Genomic DNA, 17,441 nt, shown 5'->3' on the forward strand with positions numbered 1-17,441 from the left:
CAGCAACATTGTGGCTCTTTAAACATTTAAATACTGCAATATCATGAACTCCCTAAAACACAGAAATTAATTGCTTAGAATCATTTACTTTATATATGCCTTTTTAAATACTTTTTCTGGCTGGGCACAGTGGCTCGTGCCTGTAATCCCAATACCCTGGGAGGCTGAGGTGGATCGCTTGAGCCCAGGAGTTTGAGATCAGCCTGGTCAATATAACAAGACCCTGTCCCCACAAAAAATTTAAAAATTATCCAGGTGTGTGGCATGTACCTGTAGTCCCGGTTACTCTGGAAGCTGAGGCAAGAGGATCACTTGAGTCTAGAAGTTCAAGGCTACAGTGAACCGTGCTCTCACCTAAAAAATAAAAATAATTTTTAAAAAATTTTTCTGATTATAAAAATAATAAATATCTACTTTAAAAATGCTGAAAATTGTAAAGCTTATGCAGTGGTTAGTAACATAATAAAGTCATCAGAAGATTATTATTTGTAATTTAGGCTATTTAAGTCTCCTGTGTATAGGTGGTTTTAACGAATATGCTAATCATTAGTATTTGTTTTCTTTTTTGTACAAAAGCTGTATTATAAAATGAAAACTATACTCTTAAAGTGAATTTTAGGCTTGCCATCTTAGTCTGTTTGTGCTGCTGTAACAAAATACCTGAGACTAGGTAATTTATAAAGAACAGAAATTTATTTCTCACAATTCTGGAGGCTGGGAAGTTGAAGATCAAGGCACCAGCAAGTTGTATAGTGAGGGCTGCTCCCTGTTCCAAAATAGCGCCTTATTGCTGCATCCTTCTGAAGGGAGGATTGCTGTGTCCCCACATGGTGGAAGGGATGAAAGGCAAGAGAGGGCAAATCTCTGAAACCTCTTTTATCAGGGCATTAATCCCTTCATGAAGGCAAAGCCACTATGAGTTAATCGCTTCCCGAAAGGCCCCGCTTCATAACAATGGGGGTTAACTCTCCACATTAATTTTGGAAGGGATACGACATTCAAACCATAGCACTTGCTATGTGAAGTTTATGTTATATTTTAAAGATACCTTTTGATGGAATACATTTTATGAGATAACCATAAAAGTCAATAGACCTATTCATTCAGACTTTCAGGAAGTATCTATTATAAAAATCTTGATAAAAATCTTCTGTCGCACAAAGAATTTCGTACCTTTGAAAACTTTAGTATATATTTCCATTCCTTCACAAAGATATATTGTCACCTGTCTAGGCATTTGGAACCGAGACATAAAGTGTGTTGTTTACGCCCTGGATACTTACAGTGTGTGGGGAAAACAGAAAAGTAAATACACTGTCATAGTCCTATCCCTACAGAACTGTATCTGAGGCAAGAACAGAAGCTCTGGGAGGACAGAGGAGAGAAGCCTAGCCTAGACTAGGGGTACCAGGGAGAGCTCTGAACAACCAATGACTGTGTTGCCTCCTGTGGGGCCAAATGTTCACTGGACAGAGAGTGACACAAAGAAGCAAAGGGGAGGCTGGACACAGTGGCTCATAATCCTGATTTACAGGCACAGTGGCCAATAATCCCAGCACTTTGGGAGGCCAAGCCAGGCAGATCACTTGAGTCTAGAAGTTCAAGACCAACCTGGGCAACATAGTGAAACCCCATCTTTACAAACAGTACAAAAATTAGACGTGTGTGGTGACACATACTTGTAGTCCCAGCTTCTTGGGAGGCTGAGGTGGGAGGATGGATTGAATCAGGGAGGTTAAGGCTGTAGTGAGTTGTGATCATACCACTGCGCTCCAACCTGGGTGACTGAGTTGCTGTGTCAGAAAAAGAAAGGCAGCAAAGGGGGCAGTGCATGCAGATTCCCAGAGCTGAGAGAGAGGAGGGCATATTCAAGGAAATAATTAGAAAGTATGGCCAGGTAGTGCTATAGATGGGACAGGGTATGAAGAGTAGTGATACATGAGGGCTACAGAGATGAGTAAATGCTACCTATGTGCCAGAGATGTAGGTGCTTTTCCATATTTCTTAAATATTACTCAATGGATTGTAAGATCATAATGTGATTCATGAAGCCTGTCCAGAGGAAAACCTAATTGCATGTGCCTTGGGAACTTTTCCTAGGAAAACTAATTTCTGTCCCACTCTTGACTGCTAACATTTCTGAGGACTGTTGCTCAGGTAGTGCTTTGGACAGGCTGAAGACATTGGAGGCAGCACAAGTTGCCAAATAAAGTTTGGCCAATAGGGAAGAAAAGTAGTCTATATAGGTGTTGATTTCAGATATTGGAGAATTAGTAATAATGAGAAAAATACATTTTATAAAACTTTATGGTGTAAAGTGAATTGCTTTATAGCTATAGTACAACACAACAGTGATTAGGCATACTATGAAAGACATTGCTTTAACTTATGAAAGTTTCTTATTATAAGACTAAAATCTATCAATGTATGTTTAGCTTTTATACCTTGTGCTCATTTAATAGTCTTCTCACTTCTTATTTTTAATTGGAGGGATAGTTCTCAGCAGAGTCTGCTATTCTGTGAACCTTTGGTGCTTTTCTGTGGTGTATATAGCACAGTGCTGCACTGAGTACTGGTTTTCAACAACATAAAGGAGCTTACATCAAAATGTAAATCTGCGTATACTTCCTTCATCAAGAAAGTGTTATTACCAAAGAATTGCAGGGGGAAGCAGTTTAATAAAATAGTGTGCTTAGTGATTTTGTTGATTTACATTCTGGTGTAGGCTCCTTATCTCTTCCTGGCAACAAATAGTTTGCCCACCTTCCAGCAGTGAGACTGTACTTGGAGTAGCATATGCCCACATGTGAGGTGTTATCCATCTTCTACCACAGTAATATCTGGCATTACAATCCATCATCGGTTTCCTATTGCAAGACAGTACTCTTCCTTCATTCTTTTCTTTGCTTGTTATGCGTGTGGTGAATCTTGCTCATGGGTTTTCCTGAACATCCTTGATTTCATATAGTTTTTTAAATTTTAATTAGGATTTGCTGAATGTTAAAACAATGTTTTGATTTTTGTAAGACTTTTCATACAATTTGGGAGAATATCCTCAGATTATGTATTACAATTCACATTTTAGAAAATATAATTACTGTACCTATATCAGTTCGTTGTAAAATTGAATATTAGGCGGGGCACAGTGGCTCACACCTGTAATCCCAGCACTTTGGGAGGCTGAGACAGGCGGATCACTTGAGGTCAGGAGTTTGAGACCAGCCTGGGCAACATGGTGAAACCCCATCTCTACTAAAATAACAAAATTTAGCCAATCATGGTGGCTCATGCATATAGTCCCAGATAGGAAGCTGAAGTGAGAGAATCACTTAAGCCCAGGAGGTCAGGGCTGCGGTTAGCTGCTATACTCCAGCCTGGGTGACAGAGCAAGACCCTGTTTCAAAAAAAAAGAAAAATTGAATATTATCTGTTTTACTCATTAGTGACTCAATTCTGCTTAATTTTAAACTTAAGATAATAAAACAGTTTGTTTCCTGACATAACAGTCTTATAACAGTAAAGGCTGTGGGTAAAAGATCCATCTTTCAGTAAGAATGTGTTGTTCTATATGAGTGTAAATAATACGGCTTCAAAGTATCTTACAGAGAATATAATTTTTTCTCTTTTAGAATTACAGAGGATCATGTGATTCAGCATGGGCTGGTAGTGGATGGGACCAGCCTATCTCTTGCACTCAGGGAGCATGAAAAATTATTTATGGAAGTTTGCAGAAATTGTTCAGCTGTATTATGCTGTCGTATGGCTCCACTGCAGAAAGCAAAAGTATGTATATGTGTTATAAAAAGTCCCTTAAAGCTATTTAGATATAAACATATTATTTAAAGTTAATGCCTTACATAGTTCCATTTGGTGGTGTGCAATATATAAATTTTGCCAAGAGTCAGTCACATATTGTAAATTTTAACCATGCACATCAGACTTCTGGAATTCTTAGAGTGAGTTTCAACTCTTCATAGTGACCCAGAAAACCTGTGATGAGTAGCAGTTTGTGATCTTGCAGAAATTAAACTGTGATAACTAATGTTTCCCAAGTTAGCTACTTAGCAAGTGAAGGAGCCTAGGAGACATCAGTTACTTGCACCTTTAGATGGTTCTGTTGGTCTCCGTTTATTCTTGCATTCTCATGAAGTGATAATTCTCTGTTACTTTTGGCCGTAAAGTGATAAATAGAGCTTTAGTGTAAAAAGTTGAAAAGCCAATTAACTTGTAATATAAAGCTTATATATAGGAAATATTTAAATTTTAGCTACCTATGTGATTCAAGTGAAAGCCTATATAAACATTTTTTATAATTCTAAATTTGGAATTTGTGGTCTTAGACTATTTTTCACAAATATCCTTTGCAATGCACATCTGAATACTGATTATTTCCCATATAGGTCTAATGAATTAGACATCCAATTTTTTGGGCTTCACGGAATTTTGTTACAGTACCGATATTATGACAATTCATGTACCCCAGTCTGTGGAGACTAAAACTGGAGACCAAACAGAGCAAATACCCAGGTTCTTTATAAAAGTACATTTAAGAATGCCAAAGAAACATTTCTTTTGAGTTCATTGAATTTAATCTTGATTGATTTTTTAAAATTCTTAAAATTGTGTTGCAAGAGGAAACAATTGTCTTCTTTCATATCAAATGAAAAAATAATTTCTTAAAAACATTTGCCTAACAGTTCAATTAAGTGCAGTCTTTTTTTACACTATTATTAAGCCTTCTAAATATTTAAGCTATATTTAAAAGAATCTTGTTTCTCATCATAAAATCCAAAGATAATTCTGTTTTTGTTACAACATTTCTGAAAGACATTTCTAAAATCTTAGTGGAGACGCCCTCAAAAAAATGAACCTCAGTGCATATTATTGTCTAATAGAAAATTAAATATTTATTTCATTAGTGTTCTTACTAGAGTCATTTCAGATAAATGATTATATAAATGCAAGAAAAGTGAAATTGTGTCATAAATAACTAATTCATTATGTCTTTCAGGTAATAAGACTAATAAAAATATCACCTGAGAAACCTATAACATTGGCTGTTGGTGATGGTGCTAATGACGTAAGCATGATACAAGAAGCCCATGTTGGCATAGGTGATTGATTTTTCCTGAAAAGTTTTTCCTGAACTTTTAAAGTTGGTGGTATTACTTGGTGGTTTTGAATTTTCTTTTTGTAGATTAAAGTGCGGTATCAAATTTGTGAATGAAAACTAAATGCAACATGGTAATAATATAGCACAGTGTGCCCCATCAGAAACTTACTATAATTAAGCCCACTGGTTAGTATATTTTCATTCCAAATTTTAGTTTCAGATTTTAAAGGAAATAAATACCACATTAGTGAATTTTATCTTTGCCAATTCTTTTTCATAATAAAAGTAGCTTTATTTTTACATGCCATTTTGTACCTTTTAAAGTACTTTCACATGTTATTTTATCCTTTTTAAATTCTAAATTTGTGATTTACATAGTTGCACTTATAGTTCTTGTTTTAGAATCTTACTGTTAACTCCATTTATTTGTGAATCTAAAGATCCTACAGTCCTTTTTAAAGATAATTATAAAAACAGGAAATTGCACCAAACTGCAATAAAAATATAAAATCTCAAGTAGTTTTCTTATTTTAATAACCTTTATCCTTATTCTTTTCTATTTTTGCCTAAAACTTTTATTAGATTCAGACTGCTAGTATCATTTCATTATATTTAATGTATTAATCCTTTCCTTTTTAGCCATAGAATCTTACTGTAGAAATACAGAGCAAAATGAAAAGTATGGGCATGGTATTTTTTATGGAAGGATAAAATTTGAGAGTTAAGCTAATTCCTGTTCTGGAATAGTCTCTATAATGTGCTGAATGGGTAGTTATCAGGTCTGATATTTTCTGTGTGCCTCTCAAATCAACTCCTTCCTCTTTCAGATAATTAACTCTTCATTTTGAAAACTTAATTGTCCTTCTAGTTTGTATACCGTTATTTTCTGTAAATCTTCATAGCAATTTGATGATAACTTCCTATACCATACATTTAAAGCCATAAAAAAAACTACAGTATTTATAACAGTTTGATTCTGTAATGATAACAGGCAGACCAGTGACTAGAATACATTCAAGCATCTGGAAGTTTAGAATATAACAAAGGAGATATTTCATATAAGTAGGAAACCAAATTATTTAGTAAAAAAATAAATGGATAAAACTAGTGATTGGAAAAAAAAGAAAAGTTGAGTCTCTTTCTATTACTTATAACAAAACAAATTCAAGATGGATTAGGATTTAAATCACTTACAAAGACCCTAAAAAGTAACAGAAGAAAATTTAATGAATAATTCTGTTATTTGAGGTGTGGAAGAATCTTTTGAGGACAGCACCAAAGCAAGGAACTATAGTTAACTATAGGGAAAAGATCATGCAGAGGTAAAAGCTCCCAAAACAAATTTTAAAAACAAAGGACAAACTAGTAAAGAATATTTGTAAAATAGATGACAAAGTTTTAATAATCCTGGTCTACAAAGTATTAACAAATTAATGAGAATAAGAAAAACATTCCAGTAGAAATAATGCGGAAGGATGTGAGCAATCAATTGTCACAAAAGGAGAAATCTAAAAAGAATACTAAATGTATGAAAAAAAAGTTTAGTTTCTCTAACATTCCGAGGAATGGAAGTTAAAATTTCCTATCAGATTGACATCCATTATAAACATTGATAAACCTGGAGTTGGTAAAGGTATGGATTAACAAATGGTCTTATACAATGTTAGTGGGAACATAAATTGGTAAGCCCTGCATTATTATTCAAAACAAAATTTTAAATGTATGCCTATTGACATTGCAATTATGCATGCAGGAATTTCTTGTAGGAAAAAAAATTGAGCACGTTGATAAAGATATACATTACAAGTATACATTGTATACTTGTGTCCGTAGTCTGTTAAGCAGTGTCCGTAGTCTGTTAAGCAACAAAAACAAGTTGTAAAACAATCCTTTTTTTTTTTTTTTTTTGGTATAGAGCTTCGCTCTTATTTCCCAGGCTGGAGTGCAATAGGCCGATCATGGCTCATGGCACCTCCATCTCCTGGATTCAAGAGATTCTCTGGCCTCAGCCTCCTAAGTAGCTGGGATTACAGGTGCCCACCACCATGCCCAACTAATTTTTGTATTTTTGTAGAGATGAGGTTTCACCATTTTGGCCAGGCTTGTGTTGGACTCCTGACCTCAGGTGATCCACCTGCCTTGGCCTCCCAAAGTGCTGGGATTCTACAGACTTGAGCCACCGCACCCAGCCTGAGCCACACTTTTTTTTTTTTTTTTTTTTTTTTTTTTTTGAGACGGGGTCTCGCTCTGTCACCCAGGCTGGAGTGCAGTGGCCGGATCTCAGCTCACTGCGAGCTCCACCTCCCGGGTTTAACGCCATTCTCCTGCCTCAGCCTCCCGAGTAGCTGGGACTACAGGCGCCTGCCACCTCACCCGGCTAGTTTTTTGTATTTTTTAGTAGAGACGGGGTTTCACCGGGTTCGCCAGGATGGTCTCGATCTGACCTTGTGATCCGCCCGTCTCAGCCTCCCAAAGTGCTGGGATTACAGGCGTGAGCCACCGCACCCGTCCGAGCCACATTTTTATAGATGTTTTTGTATGTATGAAATACATACACACACAGACATGAAATAAGCAGAAAGAAAATTTCTAAAAGAATGCAGACTAAAAACGGGTTTTCTCTAGGGATTATGAATACAGTTTTTTTGTTGTTGTTGCTTATACATTTTGGAACACTTTCATCCTTTTGTGACAAAAGTTTTAGTTTTGAAAAATAGTTTTTAAAAGTTGCTTCTAGATTGAAAAATACAAACTTGGCAATGACTCTTCTTCTCTTTTGAAACCTTAAGGAATATTGTAACCATTAAAAAAGTATTCATATCACTGATTTCAAATGATACTGTACATTTTAAAAAATTTATTTTAAATTCACATTTTCCTTTTAAAAAGCACACTTTGACTTATTCATGAAAGTGTTAAGCATGCTTATTTTGCTAATCTCAAATGACTCAATTTGAATATTTTTTATATTCATTGAAAATAGTGAAGTTAAGTATTTAAGTATTATACAGCATTCTGTCCGTCAGAAGTCTGTTACCCAGTACTTGTGCTAATTAGTGTAATATTGATGTTCCTGCTAAATCCTTAACTTTCACTATTACTTTTTATATTGTATTTTATCTTTTTATATTCTAATTCTTTGGAAATTGGTGTTATGTGTCTGATAAATATTGTAGCTTTATATTAATTACATATTCAAGTAGAACAACCTTTTGGACATCTGTTGTATATTAGAATTTAAAGTTCCTAAGTGCATGTTCAACTAATATAAATAAGATATTTGCAGATTTATCATGAAAATTACACTTACCAGTTACCAGTGAACACATCTTTTGTCCCTTTTATTATAGGAATCATGGGTAAAGAAGGAAGACAGGCTGCAAGAAACAGTGACTATGCAATAGCCAGATTTAAATTCCTCTCCAAATTGCTTTTTGTTCATGGTCATTTTTATTATATTAGAATAGCTACCCTTGTACAGTATTTTTTTTATAAGGTGAGTTTCATGTATTTAGAACCAATTATTGATACAGTAATATGAAGTTTCAATTTAAGGAATGTTATAACTGTATACATTTTTCTTTAAAATAGTTTCAATAAGTAAAAATAACAGTATTTTGTCATGAATCTATTCTATACTGACAGAAAGCAAATCAGTGGTTGCCTGTGGCCCATGGGTTCCGTGCAAATTGGAACACAGTACATTTGATATCTTTAAAGTTATTTTGTCCTGAACCAGCAATAAGTTTTAACACCAATATAATGGTTTCAAGTAGAGGTTTTTAGCCTTTTTTATGCCATGAATGACCCTTTAGTAGTCTAGTGAAATGTGTGAGCTCCTCAATATAGAGATTTTATGTGCATAAGGTAAAATACGTAGGGTTACAAAGAAACAAATTATGTCGAAATACTGTCCTATCTTTGGGTCCTTTTGTATAAGGTGGGAGTCTGTAGAACCCACATTAAGAGTCCTTGTTACCGATATATTTAATAACACCAGAGTGTACTATGTTGCATATATTTCTATAATTGATAGCTACAATCCAGTGATAGAACATATGTAGATTGCATATTGCTCTAAGATGATGATGGCAGTTTTTTTCTAACTTATTTTTCTAGCTTTTACTTGTAATATGAGTATATTGAGATGGGAAGAAGTTTTGATAGTTTGATTTATTGTGTGGTTTAAACATTTTTGTGTTGTAAAGATATCATAGCCCTAAAGTTTTTAAGTAAGTCTTACTTATTGTACTATTATGAAAAGTATTGAGTAATAGTTTGAAGGTTGTAAATTCAAAATTATAGTATTGCTTGGCAATGAGAGGAGTCAAGGGTTTTTTCATTCTGATATCTGCACTGTTGCTTAGAATGTTTTTAGACCTTTTTTGATAAAATGGGAATCCTGCATTCGTGTTATATATAGACAAGTCCTTATCCTTTACTTACCATACCAACTGAGATTGTTTTTGGATACTTTAAAGCCATTATTTTTATTTTTTATTTTGTCTTTTAGACCTAAATATTTTAATTATTTTCCATTTCATCTTGTTTTTCAGAATGTGTGCTTTATCACACCCCAGTTTTTGTATCAGTTCTACTGTTTGTTTTCTCAACAAGTAAGTAAATAGAAACTTGTGTTTTGTGTTTTGTCCTTTTAGGGTAAGGTATTTATGTTCAGACTTTGATAGATATTTGAAGGAACTTTTTTCATTTTTCTTAGTCCTACAGGGAACCAGACAAAACTGTTTAGTATATTTAACCAGCATAATATTCATAATATTTATTTATTCTGGTTTTCAGTTTGAGGTGAGTGTTAATACCAAAATATAATTCTGGATGCTTTTAAAAATAGATAATAACCCTTAACAGCTTATGAGAGAATTTTGATAACTTATTTGTGATATTCCTGTAAAATCCAAATCAAGCCAGGCCAGATAACTTGGAGGTTCACCTCATTTTTATTTTGGTTCGAAATGTCTTAGATTTGGAAGGAGCAATAGTGATTTAGTCCAGGGATGACATATAGGTTTTATCTCAGAAACTCCCTTTAAATAATTGATGGGGCACCTAGAGTATATTGAAAAGGCTTCTAAAGCCGCAGGCTCAGAGGGAAAGTGTAATTCGTTAGCAGTAGTTGTAATGGGCACGGGGTAGGTCTTTGTTTGCATGCATGTCACATACTTACCAGTCCTGATCTACTTTGTTTTAATTTCTAGAAAAGAAAAATGAAATCCACAGAAATTAAGTAATTGTCTTGCTAACTTAATGACTAAACTATGACTTTGACCTACTGCTTCTGACTAATGTGGCAGGCACCCTTTTCACATACCATACTATACATCTCAAATTGATCAAGACATCAGTTCTAATTTATTGAAAAAAAAAAGAGCTTTATTATCTTAGGTTTTTCATGAGTTTTTCCTATTCTTAATTGCTGTTTTATCCTGTTTACAACCTGTAACTCTAAATTCCAAATATTTGCTTGGGCATTGATTACCAGTAAAAGTTTGTTTACCTGAATGAACTAAAGAATGTGTTAAGACAATATGACAAGGAAAACTGACCTATTTTGATTAGGTTTTCTGGAGAGTTTATAGTGTAATTTGGGAGGCAGTATTAATAACAATAAAAACAATATGTAAAGCATAGGCAGAGTGCTAAGTGATTAGTACCGACAGTAGTACCTGTGACTGTTTAGAGGAGCAGGATATTGTTAAGGACTTAAGCCATCGTGCAGAGTTTCATGGAAGAAGATAGTCTTGTTCAGTGCCTTAAAGGAAGGGTAGGATGTAGAAAGGGAGACAAAGCCATGAAAGGTAAACTATATGTGTTGCATGTGGAACAAGTAGTAAGATGCCTGGAATACATGGAGAAGAATTATATAAAATTACTTCACAGTGATCAAATTGTGAAGAATCTTGAAATGTTGATCTAACTCACTATAATTCCAGAAGCACCTGACATAGCAAAATATTCCAGTTCGCACAAAGAGTATCAACCTGGGAACATTATATGTTTATGTCAATATTAAAAACAAATTAGAATTATTTAATTGGAGTTACTAAAATGGATTTTAGTATAAATTTTTAAAACTGTTTAATTTTGTTTTTAATATGCATAGTTGTGATATATGCATAATAGTAATGCATAATTCAGAATCTCAACATTCCTACCAATTTCTCTTTCTAGACGTTGTATGATGGCGTGTACCTGACTTTATACAATATTTGTTTTACTTCCCTACCTATTCTGATATATAGTCTTTTGGAACAGCATATAGACCCCCTTGTGTTACAAAATAAGCCTACTCTCTATCGGTAAGTATTTTCTGGTATTAAATGGCCTTCTCAGTTATTTTAAGTAAAAAATAAGCAGATTTATTTATGTCTTGGTGATTAATGCTTTCCTAAGGAAAGTTCTTCAGTTGTGGTGTGATTTACAGTTGTTGAATATCAGAGAAAAAAGGTTTCTTTCAAAGACAAAATTTGAATTAATTTTTCCAGTGTTTTTTAAGAATGAGCACTTTCATCCTGGGAAAGCACCGGGCAGTTGTGTAATTTGCACTTACTGTTGCAACCAGTAACATTCTATTTCATGTGCACAAAAGAAGTTATTCATAATTGATAATCTCTAGAATTCCTAAAAGTTAGTGTTTTTTCTACTGTTAGCAAAATTTATGTAATAATTAGTGCAAAATCCAGAGGTGAGGACATTAATTCCCACCCCAGATTCTCTGCTTTATTCCTGCTTCCCCAGAACCAAGTAATCACAGAGATGTGACTGGGACCTGTTCCTCAGTACCAGCTATGGTATTCGCCATAAGCTATTACAGAGGTAGCTATTGAAGTATCACTTATAGAGGCATCTCATTATCTAGATTTGGATTCATTGACTTTGATTCCTCAGGTTATCTAAGACAGGGCTTGACCTAAGATTGGCATAGATTGTTCTTCCCATAATAGCTATTTATTAGAAGGGAAGTTAGGAGCTTCAGTGCTGAACCTAACTCAGATAACCTCACTAAAAAGAGACCATTATGGCAGAGTGACTGAATGTTAACAGAAGAATATAATAACAGATAAATCAACTTTTCAAAATTAAAGTGAAGTGTTATGCCTATATCATAATTCTTTTTTTCTTTTTTGAGACAGGATCTTGCTATGTCACCCAGGCTGGAGTGCAGTAGCAAGATCGTAGCTCACTGCAGCCTCAGTCTCCCAGGCTCAAGCAATCCTCCTGTCTTAACCTCTGGAGTAACTGGGATTACAGGCACACATCACCATGCCTGGCTAATTTTTTAAAATTTTTATTTATTAATTTTAGTAGAGACAGGGTTTTGCTGTGTTGCCCAGGTTGGTCTCAAACTCCTAGTCTCAGGTGACCCTCCTGCCTTGGCCTCCCAAAGTGTTGGGATTACAGGCATGAGCCACCATGGCCAGCCTATCATATTTCTTTTTTTTTTTTTTCCTTTTGAGACGGAGTCTCGCTCTGTCGCTAGGCTGAGTGCAGTGGCGTGATCTGGGCTCACTGCAACCTCTGCCTCCCTGGTTGAAGCGAGTCTCCTGCCTCAGCCTCCCAAGTAGCTGAGACTACAGGTGTGTGCCACCACGCCCAACTAATTTTTGTATTTTTAGTAGAGATGGGATTTCACCATGTTGGCCAGGATGGTCTTGATCTCTTAACCTCGTGGTCCACCTGCCTTGACCTCCCAAAGTGCTGGGATTACAGGCATGAGCCATTGTGCCAAGTCTTCATATCTCTTTATCAAATGAAGAAATGTATTTGAATATATTATGTGAACTATAAGCTATTAAACAGATGTATGGTATTGTAAGTAGTGGTTTGTAAATTTGGATTTACTTATTCTTTGTGCTAATATTTTCAACAATTTTAAATTTAAAATACCTTGTTTTTTAATTATCAAATTATAGTAATTGTTTAGTAGGCAAATAATAAATGATCCCTAATGTGTTTCTTTTTCTCTTCTTCTTTTTAACAGAGACATTAGTAAAAACCGCCTCTTAAGTATTAAAACATTTCTTTATTGGACCATCCTGGGTTTCAGTCATGCCTTTATTTTCTTTTTTGGCTCCTATTTACTAATAGGGAAAGATACATCTCTGCTTGGAAATGGCCAGGTAAAGTATATAGTTTTTTTAAAGAATGGTTGTTAATATTTCATGGTTTTTTATAACTTTTGTCATAAAGTAAAATTTAAATTATAGAACTTCAAGTATTAAAATGCAAATATAAAAAGATTTAAATTTTGGGGGTTAAATAATAAAGTTTCATACAAATGAAAATTGACAGGCAATACAGTGTAATCTCAAAATGAAACTCAAGTTACTAGACAATTTTACTATTCAAAAATTAGCTCACACAGGGGATATGTTATTGCCCCTGCATGCTGTTCACCTTAGTATTGTGTTTTATTGATAGCTGCCATTTATTTGGTACTTACTTTTGTGCTAAGTACTTTATATGCTATATCTCCATTAGTCCTCCCAATATTCTTATTAGACTGGTATTATTACTCCCATTTTTCAGATGAGAAATGAAGACTTAGTGTTTGTTTGCTTTTAATTGCATTGTTTTTTGCCTAGGAAATGCTACCATACTCTTCATTGCACACTCACAATTCTCAATAGATGTCATAACTTACTGTTTAATTTGGCCACTTTTCTGAAGTATGAAATTAGGGAAGAGTGATTTTCGACAGTACACTGTTACACTGTGTTCTTATTGGAGTGCTCATGTTGGGAGACTCTTGGCAGAGCTAGACCTCTCTTCCAAGGCTTAGCTAAATGGATTAGGAAGAAAAGAAATGACAGCAGTTGTAGGGACTCTGGTGGACTGGAAATGGTTGTCACTTTTAGTTTCCCTTTTCCATTCCCACCACTTAAGTGTTGCAAAATACGTTTGGAGATACAGACATACAGAATTTGAAATTGGAACACTATAAAGTTTTACCTGCTCAACAGATCTTTATTGAAGACAAGCCTTTCCCAAGTACTATACTAGGCTCTGGTAAGTAACTTGGTCATGGAGCTTAGAATCTTGAAAAGGATACAGAAAATGAGCAAGTAAACTAATAACAAAATACACCGGTGTAATAAAGGAAATGGATTTCAAATGTAGAGGCCTTAACTCTGCAAAATCCCTTTATATTGTAGAATAGGGACATAAATATAATTGCCAGTTCACTTTTGAGGACATATTTAGACTGATGTGGATGAAAATATGAATCTTGTAGCATAAAGGTTACAGCACTTCCCAAATAATAACTACTTTTTGTTGAGTTTTTTTCTCTGTGCCTGGTACATTATGTGCATTTGCTCTTTAAATCATAACTCTGTATGAGAAAAATATCATTATTAATTTTGCATGTTAGAAAATTAACCCTAGAGAGGTTAAGAAACTTGCCTAAGTTCACACAGTAAGCAAATTACAGTAATAGAATTCAGACTCAGATCTATGTGACTTTAAAACCTACATGCTTAGTCATGATTCTCAATTCTTTTGAGAAACAACTGTTAACCTGGTGCCCTTCTGCACAGTCTTACCATCAGTGCAATTGCCATCAAATATATAGACATATGAATAAGTATGCACACTTCCACCTTAAATAGTGGAGTGAAAACCAGAGAAAATTAAGACGGGAGGAGAGTTAAGAAGAAGGAAATTTGGGTCTTCATCATTGGATGAAAAGGACATTAAAGATGTCTTGTATTGCTAGTCACTACTTTTTTTAATTTTTAAAAGTAATAGGTACCCATTGTGATAAGTTTGAAGTTTGTAGGAAAAAGTATAAAGAAAATAAATCACCTGGTGGCCCTCTACCCAGATATTATTACTTTGTTATTTTTACATATTTGTTTCAATTCTTCCTTTTTGCTATTTTCATTAACCTCATAATTTGTATCCCTTCTTAACATTGTAGCCTAAGTGATTTTGTATGTTATTAAAAATGCTTCAAGAACATTTTTCATGATTACATAATACTCTATTACATTGTCATAATTTAAGTATTCCCTTAATTTGAGAATTTGTTTCTAATTTTTAGTAACTTTTTAAAATAAAATCTTGAACATTCTTTGTACAAAAGATAAAACCTTAGTGAAGGATAAATTGTTATTGGCCATTAGTATGAAAGCTTTTTTCTCTTTACTGTCTATTGAAATTAATCTGCCACTCCCTACCCCCAATACTAGGTACAGTAATAAAGAAGCACACGTTAGAATCAGAATTGGATTCATATCCTGGCATCTGTAGCTATCGTTTGAGTGATTTGGGATGAGTTAACCTCTCTCAGACTCAGTTTTCTCACCTGTAAAAAGGCACATAATCCTCACCTTATAGATTTGCTGTGAGGATTAAATGACATATTATTTGTAGAGCATTAAGCATAGTAGCTAGCATATAGAAGTATTCACTGCATCTTAGCAGTGTTCATTGTTATTTTTACTATTAAATCATTATATTGGAAGATCCTGTCCTACTCAATACCACCCGGTCTAATTCTCCCAGAAACTCTCTCTTAACTGTGAAAATCACCTTGCTGGCTCTCAGAATGTGCCATGCTACTCTCTAATTCTAAGACATTGCTTATGTTCCCTCTCTAGAATGCTCATGCTTCCTTTTCCCCAAGACTCTCTCACCACCACCTGTTCTTCACAGTTGAGCCCACAGACCCCTTTCCTTTTGGTCCAGCTCCCTCTTATGTGTCCCTGTGCTAAAAATCCTTTTAGACATCTATCTAGACCGTGTCTCATTGCTCAGCACTGAGTATGTTGAATGCTTCCTGTTTTCTAAATATTGTTGTAGCATGAGATATCAGTAAACAATTGAGGGCCTAGAGCAGACAAAGTTACTAGAGGGAAGTGCTGAGAGGAGTGACTAGAGGCAAAGATGAAGTCATTGCAAACAGGTGATCCTGGGAGAGGAGCAGGAGGAAGAGTTGCAATAGTTTGGGTTTAAGGGCAGAACGATTCAAAGAAAGTTAAGACTTTATCCCATTTTTTTTTTTTTTTTGTATTAGGGTGTAGCAATTTTATATTAATTTTCAACAAATACTTTTAAAGTATTCACTAGTTCTTAATTTCAGTTTAGCTTAGGAAAGAACTAGTCATTCTTCATGTATTTATCTCACATCTTTTTAACAGGCCTTTCTTTCCCTTAGTAAAGTATAAGTCTTGATCAGTTTTCTCTAAGAAGGCTCTTTACCTTCAGATCACTATAAAAAAGATACTCCTTTACTATCACTCCTTAATGAGTTGTCAGAGAACAAAAATATGTTAATAAGAAGGCTGAACTAGTGACTAATTTTTAGCTTTGTTTTTCTTCCTAAATAGTAGACGAGTTAAACTCTCACGGCTGGGCGTGGCGGCTCATGCCTGTAATCTCAGCACTTTGGGAGGCCGAGGCGGGCAGATCACCTGAGGTCGGGAGTTCAAGACCAGCCTGACCAACATGGAGAAACCCCGTCTCTCCTAAAAATACAAAATTAGCCGGGAGTGGTGACACATGCCTGTAATCCCAGCTATCAGGGAGGCTGAGGCAGAAGAATCACTTGAACCTGGGAGGCGGAGGTTGCTGTGAGCCGAGATCGGGCCACTGCACTCCATCCTGGGCAAAAAGAGCGAAACTCCGTCTCAAAAGAAATAAAACAAACTCTCACATAAAATTTGCCTAGCCCTTATCCAAGCTTAAAGTAGTCACAGTATTTAAATATAAGTATTAGTTAAAAAGTGGGACTTGTCTTAACAATACAGTAGTATCATCTTACCATGGACATTTGTCAAGAAGTCATAGATTAGTAATTTATTGAATATATTGAGTAATCTTTTCATTTTATTTTTTAAAGTTAAAAATAAGCTTAAGATTTCTTGTTTGTTTATTTATTTACATGATTAAGTTCTTTAGTAGATAAAAAAGATATTTGCATCCCCATGTTTATAGCAGCACAATTTATTTATTTATTTACATGATTAAGTTCTTGTAATTTTGGTGCACCCATCACCCAAGCAGTGTACATTGTACCCAGTGTGTAGTATTTTATTCCTTATCCCCTCCCACCCTTTTTCCCGAGCCCCCGAAAGTTCATTGTCTCATTCATATGCCTTTGCGTCCCCATAGCTTAGCTTCCACTTAACGAGTGAGAACACAAGATGTTTGGTCTTCTATTCCTGAGTTACTTCACTTAGAATAATGGTCTCCAATTCTATCCAGATTCCTGCGAATGCCATGATTTCATTCCTTTTTATGACTGAGTAGTATTCCATGGTATATACATATACCATATTTTCTTTATCCACTCCTTAACCAATGG

The 17,441-nt window shown here is 34.8% G+C and overlaps 1 protein-coding gene across 9 annotated transcripts in view; it reads left to right on the forward strand.

Annotated features, from left to right (window-relative positions):
* The window catches only part of LOC105480101 (ATPase phospholipid transporting 11B (putative)), a 137,333-nt gene that overhangs the window by 86,918 nt on the left and 32,974 nt on the right, over nucleotides 1–17,441 (forward strand). For all 9 annotated transcript variants that reach the window (XM_011738539.3, XM_011738541.3, XM_024792433.2 and 6 more), the window contains 6 exons: nucleotides 3,630–3,783; nucleotides 5,012–5,114; nucleotides 8,464–8,609; nucleotides 9,670–9,729; nucleotides 11,303–11,430; nucleotides 13,113–13,251. In XM_011738539.3, coding sequence (XP_011736841.2) covers nucleotides 3,630–3,783; nucleotides 5,012–5,114; nucleotides 8,464–8,609; nucleotides 9,670–9,729; nucleotides 11,303–11,430; nucleotides 13,113–13,251 — 730 coding nt within the window. The remainder of the gene's footprint in view (nucleotides 1–3,629; nucleotides 3,784–5,011; nucleotides 5,115–8,463; nucleotides 8,610–9,669; nucleotides 9,730–11,302; nucleotides 11,431–13,112; nucleotides 13,252–17,441) is intronic.

The sequence above is a fragment of the Macaca nemestrina genome, chromosome 2, assembly GCF_043159975.1.
Source record: "Macaca nemestrina isolate mMacNem1 chromosome 2, mMacNem.hap1, whole genome shotgun sequence".
NCBI classification, from domain to species: Eukaryota; Metazoa; Chordata; class Mammalia; order Primates; family Cercopithecidae; genus Macaca; species Macaca nemestrina.